This window comes from Nematostella vectensis, chromosome 10 (assembly GCF_932526225.1).
Source record: "Nematostella vectensis chromosome 10, jaNemVect1.1, whole genome shotgun sequence".
In the NCBI taxonomy this organism is placed as follows: domain Eukaryota; kingdom Metazoa; phylum Cnidaria; class Anthozoa; order Actiniaria; family Edwardsiidae; genus Nematostella; species Nematostella vectensis.
The window spans coordinates 2,681,553-2,694,134 of NC_064043.1; the positions used below are offsets into that span (position 1 = coordinate 2,681,553).

Consider the following 12,582-nt stretch of genomic DNA (forward strand, 5'->3'; position numbering starts at 1 on the left):
TAGGTAGCCTTCGTGCAGCCGGAAATAATTCCGGAGGTTGCGTTTAACGGATGTACGCAGGCTATACGTAGGGGAAAAACGGACTTCGATCACTAGGTAGAGCTTACGTAGGATCGTCGACGGCAACTGAGACATCTTAGGGGTAGCCTGCCTAGCTGGCGGTCTACCTTTGCATATCAATCACATATGTAATGCCTAATAAGGAAATGACCGAGCGAGCTAGAAAAACGACAGTTTTTAAAACAAGATTGACTGATATGATATCTTCGACGATAACTGAGACATCTCAGGGGTAGCCTGCGTAGCTGACGGTGTACCTGTGGTATCGTCGACGAACAACTGAGACATCTCAGGGTTAGCCTGCGTAGCTGAAACTCAACCGCCCACTGGTTCTACATACACACACCTACAGAGTTTTGTTGTCACACGATGTTTCTTTAATGAAATATATACATTTTTATTTTGATGACGTCAGCATATTTTTGCTTCTAGTGACGTCCTTGATGACGTCGCAATCACGTGACTATATTGGTGCACCCCCCTTGACACCTTCATGACACATACCAAGATTGGTTGTAATATGATGTTTTGTTCATGAGATATGGATATTTATGTTCTTTTTAAAATCGGAATATAGTTTTGCTTTAAAGTGACGTCCTTGATGACGTCACAAATCACGTGACCATATTTTTGCACCCCTCCCCCCCTTGACACAAACATGACAACTGTCAAGTTGGGGGTTTTAGCATTAATTATTAGGGCTGATGGCTGTAAAATGCGACCTGACGGAGCGCAATAAAGCAATCTATTTGTGACTTGATCTGTGTTTGCTTGTCTCCTGGTCTCTATTTGTAGTTCGGAATTTTATGTCTTTTTTGGTAAGAAATGTTTCTGAGATTAAGCGTTTGTTTACGAATTGTTCAGAAATCAAGGTTGATATTTTGACAATGGAGTCAATTCTGTTACATTGCTTAAAGGTCGTCTATGCCTTGGATGAATCCATGAGTATCCGGGTCTGGTAATGTTTAGTTTGCATTTCTGGCGTTTTGGAGTTGGGCCTATATTTTACGGGCGTTTGGGGGTGTTAATGGAAGACTTTTTTAAGTAGTCTTAAAAGTCTTAAAAGACGTTAGATAGGATATTCTCCTGCTCTTACGACCACTCCTAGTGGGGACAACATCAACCCTGCCGCGTCGAAATAACAATCACGTGCGCGCCGAGTTGATAACAAAGTCTCGAATGTCTCAAATTGTCAAAGTGTTTTTTTTGACTTGTAGTGCCTCTTTTTTCTAATAGAATTCAGTCTGCCCTGAAGAAGTCTTATTAAAGACGAAAATTTGGCAGAGTCGATTTCCAGTTTTTGGAGTATTGAATTCATTGTTCTGGTACGAGATCGCGACAGTTTGGGCTTTTTGATTCTATTTTTTTCTAATAGAAATATATAGAAACGCCAATTTTCTCTCAGATACTCCCTACAAAATACCTGAGGCCCAATTTTGACCCCTAAAGAAAGACGATGGGCAGACCTTCCCCCCCCCACCCCCCACCCCTCAAAACCAGGCATAACACAACAACAGCCAGCTTCACAGACTACATTTACTCAGCTCAGCATAACACAGGAAGCCCGATAGTAAAGGTCCAAACCCGACGCATGCGTTCGTAGGTCCTTTCTGCTGGCCGGCGATGATGTCACGGGCTCAAATAATCCACTGAAATTTTTCTTGACAAGACAAAAACAGAAAAATATATTTGTCTTTTAAACTTGACAATTTAAGACTCTAGATATAAATTAAAGAGGCATAATAGCTTGTGTAAAAAGACATATAGAAGAAGGTAAGATAATATATCCTACCAAAGTTCGATTTCAAGACGACGGGCTCGGAGGACAACGAGGACCCCGTGTTGAATCGAAAACGATTGTGTTGTGGAAATATGGCGATCAAATGCCTTCATTCACAACACAAAGACAACGAAACTCAGGCTAAAACTAGTAAAATGGACCCAGAGCAAGAACAAGAAAGCGAACAGAAAAACGGTGAGTCGTACAACACCTAGTCAATCTTAGATTGAGAACTGACTTTTAATTTCTGGTAAAATCGCTCATTTTAAGCTTATGTTGTTTTATTAATACAAAGGTTATGCCTGATCGTCCCAGTAATAAATATAAAAGGAATGACTTGTAGCCTCGCTTTCGCATCTTAGTCACAATTTCGTGAAGAGAGAGATTTAACTCAGGTACATGTGCCTGATGAAGGTCATATGGCCAAGGGCAGATCTATTTAGGATGTAAATGACCATGGGCCGATCAAAAATGATACGTTTAAGGTTTAAATTACTTGTTGATGATATTGTATTTGTGTATATATGTCAAGCTTTTTGCATAGCTCTTTTTACTGGCATGTTTTGTGTTATTATTTTTGGGATATAGTTTAAAACCACGTGGCTCACTTAAAGTTATCAATACAGTGAAAGTAATAAATAACATGGCAACAGACGGAAAACTGTCACATAATTAAAAAACTTGAATCAAGATTACTCCCCATATGTTTTACTGTTGTCAGGTTGTAATGTTTTTGCATCAGTCGTCTACATGTCATTTCACATGTCAATTTTTTTAATTCACTTATATTTTCAGAGATTCACTTATAAGACATTTCAGAAAACAAGCAAATTAACTTTGTTTTTGTTGTTGAATATTGAAGTACGACAAAATATACAATTACGATTCGTACTGAAGGATCGTTGAATACTATCCTTTTTCTTATAATACCCGTTACTGCACCCTCCCCTCCCTAGTAAAACCTGGATTCGTCAGTCCTACTACATTTTGGGAGACTCGCACCTTTTATCCATATGCCGACACATGACTATAGTTATTGTTGAGCACAGCTCTAGCTGCACCAGCTCAATGAGAACACCTTGATTTTAAAACAATGCCCCTAATTTTCACTACGCAGAAGATCTGTGTACTTGTGTACAAAACTGTCTGTCTTAAAGCCGCATTGTCACCAGTTCACTTCCAGAAGTCCGACGGAAACCTCAACCGTTAAAAGACAAAAGAATCTATTCAAATCCAAAATATTTAACAGGCCATCCGCTCTAAATTAGCAGTCACATCCTCAAAGAAACTTCCAATAGACACACTGATTTCTATATTTTGAAATCTTTTTCGTGTTTGCCGTTAAAAATCATCGGAGATTCTTACGTAATCGACCGGAAGTAAACTGGTAACAATGCTGCTTTAAGTGTAATTGCTGTTGTAGTCTCACTTGTACTGTAACTGGTTATATTAGTCTTTTTATCATATTATAATAATGATAAAGTTTTTTTAAAGGCCAATGCAGTAAATTGCACTGCTGTTGTGGTAACCATGCGATTTGAGGCAAAGTCAATTAAATAAGAGTAAAATAAAAATATATCTATTAAAACATGGTTTTAATGTAATCTGACACCACCTAATTCAAGCAGCTTGCTTAGAAAAAGTGGAGATAAAAAAAATCCTCCAAAAAGTTTCATGCTTAATCTGCGATTATACTTTATTTCTAGGTGTTGAAGAGCAGTTGGTTCAACTGCAGTTTATCAAGCATGACTGGTTTGAACAGGTGATTACTTTAATTTATGGTAAATAATATATTGCTATGCCCTTAAGATTATTTATTACTTATATTATCACAACAGACATTTCGTACATGTACAAGGTTAATATGTTTACCCTCTAAAAATGAAATCTATTATAATTGATTGATCGATCTATTGATTGATTAAGAATTGAGGTACTGTATGGTAACTACATGCATATCAAAGGATTTTTAAACAAATATTAGTCAATTCAATCCCATTCTGTAAAGAAAATTAATGAGCATATGTCATGGCATATGAAAAAATTTAAGAAAACTCAGAAGACATCAATGAATCCCCTTTCCTTGAAATTCTTGCTTTGACTCCCCTCCTGGACCCCTCTGTTTCCTGCCATTGTTGATATGTTGTCGAGGTGTACAGTTACAGAATTCCAAACTTGATCCCTATTCAAACATTTGTGACATTTTGTTGCTTACATGCAGGCAAAAGATCTCTTAACAATCCACATCTACGTGCGCCAACTGAACAAGGAGGTGCTAGATGTTGGCTTGTTTGAAAATGAGCTCCAATTGAAATTTGCCACAAGGTTTGTACTTTCCTGTTAAATTTTGCATTATGAATCACTTTATACCCTATGGTACTGTATGTACAAAATCAGAAGCTGTGCAGTACTAACGAATCTCATATTGTACTAGTGGCCAATTATCCATTGTGCATTCTGATTGGTTGACTGTACTAGTAGGTTATAAGTAATAGCCTATCAGAAGTGAAAAGTGATGGTCCTGAAAGCCAAAAAATGGCAAATAGCGAGACGAGCCAATGTTTTTGGATGTACAAATTGATCCATATTTTATTGTTAGTCATGCAGAGTTCCTCAAGCTGCACCAAGGGTCAACTTCCAACACAATATTTTGCTGGAACATCAAACTGAGGTAATTAAAATACTATTATGATATTACAAATATTAATACTGATATAATAATAATTGATATAATTGGCTTGGTGGAGGCACTCTATTTAACAGACAAAGCAGCAAGAAAAGTAGAAGAATATGAACTATTCACAACAAAATTGAAGAATATGGACTATACCCACACCCCTCAAGGACTAATCCTGCTTCTCCCTAAGGACTGGACCCCCTACCCCCTTACAGAATATACCCTTCCCCCTCGCTACTATACTACCTCCACCCTAAGGACAATACACCTCCGCCTAAGAAAAATACCCCCTCCTCCCTAACTACTTTACTGTATCCCCGACTCCCTATAGACTATACACCCTCCCCCTAACTACTATACCCCCTCCCCCCTAAGGACTATACCCCTCCCCCTAACTACTATACCCCCTCCCCACTAAGGACTATACCCCTTCTAACTACTATACCCCCTTCCCCCTAAGGACTATACCCCTCCCCTAACTACTATACCCCCTCCTCCCTAAAGACCATACCCCCTCCCCCCTAAGGACTATACCTCTCCCCATAACTACTATACCCCCTCCCCCCTAAGGACTATACCCCTCCTCCCTAAAGACTATTCCCCCTCCCCACTAAGGACTATACCCCCTCCCCCCTAAGGACTATACCTCTCCCCATAACTACTATACCCTCTCCCCCCTAAGGACTATACCTCTCCCCATAACTACTATACCCCCTCCCCACTAAGGACTATACCCCTTCTAACTACTATACCCCCTTCCTCCTAAGGACTATACCTCTCCCCATAACAACTATACCCCCCCCCCCCCTAAGGACTATACTCCTCCTCCCTAAGGACTATTCCCCCTCCCCACTAAGGACTATACCCCTCCTCCCAAAAGACTATTTCCCCTTCCCCTTACTACTATAACCCCCCCCCCCCCCCCCTAAGACCTATACCCCATCCCTCCTAATGGCTGTACCTCCCCTCCTTTATACTTAGAAGGCCCTTCTAAGTATATCCTTTAAGTGTATCATATTGTTTTAAGGCATGCCATCGACATTGCAAACTGCTCATTCAAGATCCTCACCCACATGCTAGAAGTCAACCTGAAGAAAAAGGCTCCTGGTCGCTGGGGATCACTAGAACTACCAAACTTTCCAGGTTTGCTTGACTCTATTAGTCTTTTTATAGAGCTCTTTTTTATGCTTCACCAAGTGTTCTCACAATATTTTTGTGCTATGAAGTGGTAAACTTCACATGAATCCTGGAAAGCTGTTGAGTAATTGCTGTATCTGGTCTCTCTAGGACTATCACCTGCTGCTGCTGGGATGACCAAACAATTCACATCAGTAAAACCAGAATCTTCTCCAAGAGCTGCCAGTGCAGTGAATGGAGAGCACAATGGGTTTGCTGTTAATGGGACTCATTCACCTTATACAGGCACGGCGGACCCTCAAATGTGCAATGGCTCTTTCCCCCTGAGTGAATCATCTTCAAACAGCCATCCCTCTCCTCCTCCCCCTCCCCCTCCCCCTCCCCCTCCTCCTCCTGCGAAACCAAGTGCTTCAAAGGAGGCAGTGAAGGGAGGTAGCCACCAAGGCCAGGTGGGGTTTTCTGAAGCCATCAAGTCTGCCGCAGATAATGGCATAAGCACCATCAAGGTGTCATCTGAGCTTGAGGTTAAGCCAGGGTTTACTGGGCTTGACAACCTTGGAAATACATGTTATTTGAACTCCATTGTACAGTGCCTGGCAAATTCAAGACACCTGAGAGATTACTTTTTAAGTGAGTGATTTCTAGCAATAATACTATGCTCTCACTGCCACCTACATAAAGTGGACCCCCCTGCCATCATGCTTACAGATCCAAGGATCATAAGGCTCAAAGGATCATGATAATCATGGGGTCATAATGATCATAGGATCATAATAATCATGGGGTCATAAGGATCATAGGATCATAATAATCATGGGGTCATAATGTTCATAGGATCATAATAATCATGGGGTCATAAGGATCATAGGATCATGATAATCATGGGGTCATAATGATCATAGGATCATAATAATCATGGGGTCATAAGGATCATAGGATCATAATAATCATGGGGTCATAAGGATCAAAGGATCATAATAATCATGGGGTCATAAGGATCAAAGGATCATAATAATCATGGGGTCATAATGATCAAAGGATCATAATAATCATGGGGTCATAAGGATCATAGGATCATAATAATCATGGGGTCATAAGGATCATAGGATCATAATAATCATGGGGTCATAAGGATCAAAGGATCATAATAATCATGGGGTCATAAGGATCATAGGATCATAATAATCCTGGGGTCATAAGGATCAAAGGATCATAATAATCATGGGGTCATAATGATCATAGGATCATAATAATCATGGGGTCATAAGGATCATAGGATCATGATAATCATGGGGTCATAAGGATCATAGGATCATAATAATCATGGGGTCATAATGATCAAAGGATCATGATAATCATGGGGTCATAATGATCATAGGATCATAATAATCATGGGGTCATAAGGATCAAAGGATCATAATAATCATGGGGTCATAATGATCAAAGGATCATAATAATCATGGGGTCATAAGGATCAAAGGATCATGATAATCATGGGGTCATAAGGATCATAGGATCATAATAATCATGGGGTCATAAGGATCATAGGATCATAATTATCATGGGGTCATAAGGATCATAGGATCATAATAATCATGAGGTCATAAGGATCATAGGATCATAATAATCATGGGGTCATAATGATCATAGGATCATAATTATCATGGGGTCATAAGGATCATAGGATCATAATAATCATGGGGTCATAAGGATCATAGGATCATAATAATCATGGGGTCATAAGGATCATAGGATCATAATAATCATGGGGTCATAAGGATCAAAGGATCATAATAATCATGGGGTCATAAGGATCATAGGATCATAATAATCCTGGGGTCATAAGGATCATAGGATCATAATAATCATGGGGTCATAATGATCATAGGATCATGATAATCATGGGGTCATAATGATCATAGGATCATAATAATCATGGGGTCATAAGGATGATAGGATCATAATAATCATGGGGTCATCAGGATCAAAGGATCATAATAATCATGGGGTCATAAGGATCAAAGGATCATAATAATCATGGGGTCATAATGATCAAAGGATCATAATAATCATGGGGTCATAAGGATCATAGGATCATAATAATCATGGGGTCATAAGGATCATAGGATCATAATAATCATGGGGTCATAAGGATCAAAGGATCATAATAATCATGGGGTCATAAGGATCATAGGATCATAATAATCCTGGGGTCATAAGGATCAAAGGATCATAATAATCATGGGGTCATAAGGATCATAGGATCATAATAATCATGGGGTCATAAGGATCATAGGATCATAATTATCATGGGGTCATAATGATCAAAGGATCATAATAATCATGGGGTCATAAGGATCATAGGATCATAATAATCATGGGGTCATAAGGATCATAGGATCATAATAATCATGGGGTCATAAGGATCAAAGGATCATAATAATCGTGGGGTCATAAGGATCATAGGATCATAATAATCCTGGGGTCATAAGGATCAAAGGATCATAATAATCATGGGGTCATAAGGATCATAGGATCATGATAATCATGGGGTCATAAGGGTCATAGGATCATAATAATCATGGGGTCATAATGATCATAGGATCATAATAATCATGGGGTCATAATGATCATAGGATCATAATAATCATGGGGTCATAATGATCAAAGGATCATAATAATCATGAGGTCATAAGGATCAAAGGATCATAATAATCATGGGGTCATAAGGATCATAGGATCATAATAATCCTGGGGTCATAAGGATCAAAGGATCATAATAATCATGGGGTCATAAGGATCATAGGATCATAATAATCATGGGGTCATAAGGATCATAGGATCATAATAATCATGGGGTCATAAGGATCATAGGATCATGATAATCAAGGGGTCATAAGGATCATAGGATCATGATAATCATGGGGTCATAAGGATCATAGGATCATGATAATCATGGGGTCATAAGGATCATAGGATCATGATAATCATGGGGTCATAAGGATCAAAGGATCATAATAATCATGGGGTCATAATGATCAAAGGATCATAATAATCATGGGGTCATAAGGATCATAGGATCATAATAATCATGGGGTCATAAGGATCATAGGATCATAATTATCATGGGGTAATAAGGATCATAGGATCATAATAATCATGGGGTCATAAGGATCATAGGATCATAATAATCATGGGGTCATAAGGATCAAAGGATCATAATAATCATGGGGTCATAATGATCATAGGATCATAATAATCATGGGGTCATAAGGATCATAGGATTATAATAATCATGGGGTCATAAGGATCATAGGATCATAATAATCATGGGGTCATAAGGATCATAGGATCATAATAATCATGGGGTCATAAGGATCATAGGATCATAATAATCATGGGGTCATAAGGATCATAGGATCATAATAATCATGGGGTCATAATGATCAAAGGATCATAATAATCATGGGGTCATAATGATCATAGGATCATAATAATCATGGGGTCATAAGGATCATAGGATCATAATAATCATGGGGTCATAAGGATCATAGGATCATAATAATCATGGGGTCATAAGGATCAAAGGATCATAATAATCATGGGGTCATAAGGATCATAGGATCATAATAATCCTGGGGTCATAAGGATCATAGGATCATAATAATCATGGGGTCATAATGATCATAGGATCATAATAATCATGGGGTCATAAGGATCATAGGATCATGATAATCATGGGGTCATAAGGATCATAGGATCATGATAATCATGGGGTCATAAGGATCATAGGATCATAATAATCATGGGGTCATAAGGATCTTAGGATCATAATAATCATGGGGTCATAAGGATCAAAGGATCATAATAATCATGGGGTCATAAGGATCAAAGGATCATAATAATCATGGGGTCATAAGGATCATAGGATCATAATAATCCTGGGGTCATAAGGATCATAGGATCATAATAATCATGGGGTCATAATGATCATAGGATCATAATAATCATGGGGTCATAAGGATCATAGGATCATGATAATCATGGGGTCATAAGGATCATAGGATCATGATAATCATGGGGTCATAAGGATCATAGGATCATAATAATCATGGGGTCATAAGGATCATAGGATCATAATAATCATGGGGTCATAATGATCAAAGGATCATGATAATCATGGGGTCATAAGGATCATAGGATCATAATAATCATGGGGTCATAAGGATCAAAGGATCATAATAATCATGGGGTCATAATGATCAAAGGATCATAATAATCATGGGGTAATAGGATCAAAGGATCATGATAATCATGGGGTCATAAGGATCATAGGATCATAATAATCATAGGGTCATAATGATCATAGGATCATAATTATCATGGGGTCATAAGGATCATAGGATCATAATAATCATGGGGTCATAAGGATCATAGGATCATAATAATCATGGGGTCATAATGATCATAGGATCATAATTATCATGGGGTCATAAGGATCATAGAATCATGATAATCATGGGGTCATAAGGATCATAGGATCATGATAATCATGGGGTCATAAGGATCAAAGGATCATGATTATCATGGGGTCATAATGATCAAAGGATCATAATAATCATGGGGTCATAAGGATCATAGGATCATAATAATCATGGGGTCATAAGGATCATAGGATCATAATAATCCTGGGGTCATAAGGATCATAGGATCATAATAATCATGGGGTCATAAGGATCATAGGATCATAATAATCATAGGGTCATAAGGATCAAAGGATCATAATAATGATGGGGTCATAATGATCATAGGATCATAATAATCATGGGGTCATAAGGATCATAGGATTATAATAATCATGGGGTCATAAGGATCATAGGATCATAATAATCATGGGGTCATAAGGATCATAGGATCATAATAATCATGGGGTCATAATGATCATAGGATCATAATAATCATGGGGTCATAATGATCATAGGATCATAATAATCATGGGGTCATAAGGATCATAGGATCATAATAATCATGGGGTCATAAGGATCAAAGGATCATAATAATCATGGGGTCATAAGGATCATAGGATCATAATAATCATGGGGTCATAATGATCATAGGATCATAATTATCATGGGGTCATAAGGATCATAGGATCATAATAATCATGGGGTCATAAGGATCATAGGATCATAATAATCATGGGGTCATAAGGGTCATAGGATCATAATAATCATGGGGTCATAAGGATCATAGGATCATGATAATCATGGGGTCATAAGGATCATAGGATCATAATAATCATGGGGTCATAATGATCAAAAGATCATGATAATCATGGGGTCATAATGATCAAAGGATCATAATAATCATGGGGTCATAAGGATCAAAGGATCATAATAATCATGGGGTCATAACGATCAAAGGATCATAATAATCATGGGGTCATAAGGATCATAGGATCATGATAATCATGGGGTCATAAGGATCATAGGATCATAATAATCATGGGGTCATAATGATCATAGGATCATAATTATCATGGGGTCATAAGGATCATAGGATCATAATAATCATGGGGTCATAAGGATCATAGGATCATAATAATCATGGGGTCATAATGATCATAGGATCATAATTATCATGGGGTCATGAGGATCATAGGATCATAATAATCATGGGGTCATAAGGATCATAGGATCATAATTATCATGGGGTCATAAGGATCATAGGATCATAATAATCATGGGGTCATAAGGATCATAGGATCATAATAGTCATGGGGTCATAAGGATCATAGGATCATAATAAATAGGATCATAATAATCATGGGGTCATAAGGATCAAAGGATCATAATAATCATGGGGTCATAATGATCATAGGATCATAATAATCATGGGGTCATAAGGATCATAGGATTATAATAATCATGGGGTCATAATGATCATAGGATCATAATAATCATGGGGTCATAAGGATCATAGGATCATAATAATCATGGGGTCATAAGGATCATAGGATCATAATAATCATGGGGTCATAATGATCATAGGATCATAATAATCATGGGGTCATAAGGATCATAGGATCATAATAATCATGGGGTCATAAGGATCAAAGGATCATAATAATCATGGGGTCATAAGGATCATAGGATCATAATAATCATGGGGTCATAATGATCATAGGATCATAATAATCATGGGGTCATAAGGATCATAGGATCATAATAATCATGGGGTCATAAGGATCATAGGAGCACACTGTAAGAATCATAGGGATCAGGGTTTGAACACAAATGAATTCACTAAAATGCAGTGTTCAATTTAGCTGATAAGAGATGAGAAAATAAAGGATGAGGCTTATTTCTCTCCCGCTTTTTTTTTTTTTTTTTTTTTTTTTGTTGCTGTAGGTGGAGATTACAAATCAGAACTAAATGCTGATAATCCACTAAGTTTTGGTGGCAAGCTGGCAGTGATCTTTGGCAACTTGTTGAAGAACATCTGGTCTGGAAGATCAAGGTCTATCCCACCTCAGAAACTCAAGGTGAATCAAGTAGTCCATGAATAACAATGTTGGAAATAATGATAACTACAGCTTTATTTTAAAATGTGTCAATGTTTTTAGCTTGTGGCTTATTGTAGATATAGACCCTCCATCTCCTTTTCTAAAGAGACAAGGGATTCACTGTCCCCGATGTAGAGAGCCAGGGTTTGTTACACCTTACCTGACCTTGGGACAAACCTCTTGCTTAGAAGACAAAGCCTGCCCCGACAAGCTATTATACCACTCTCATTCCTGATTTGGGAGGATGCTGTATTTTGTGGTTTCTAAACAATTTGTGGCTTCTGATATTGGACTACATTCTATAAGCCACAAAGAAAGTGATGAAAGACTCATCAAAAGCTGTTTGGTTTAACACTAACTAGC

At 38.0% G+C, this 12,582-nt stretch overlaps 1 protein-coding gene across 1 annotated transcript in view; it reads left to right on the forward strand.

Moving 5' to 3' along the window:
- Positions 1-1,669: 1,669 nt before the first annotated feature.
- The window catches only part of LOC5516438 (ubiquitin carboxyl-terminal hydrolase 19), a 29,733-nt gene continuing 18,820 nt past the window's right edge, over positions 1,670-12,582 (forward strand). The window contains exons 1-7 of the mRNA XM_048733419.1: positions 1,670-2,035; positions 3,547-3,602; positions 4,062-4,165; positions 4,440-4,511; positions 5,545-5,660; positions 5,805-6,284; positions 12,065-12,198. Of these exons, the coding sequence (XP_048589376.1) occupies positions 1,933-2,035; positions 3,547-3,602; positions 4,062-4,165; positions 4,440-4,511; positions 5,545-5,660; positions 5,805-6,284; positions 12,065-12,198 (1,065 nt within the window). The 5' untranslated portion in view covers positions 1,670-1,932. The remainder of the gene's footprint in view (positions 2,036-3,546; positions 3,603-4,061; positions 4,166-4,439; positions 4,512-5,544; positions 5,661-5,804; positions 6,285-12,064; positions 12,199-12,582) is intronic.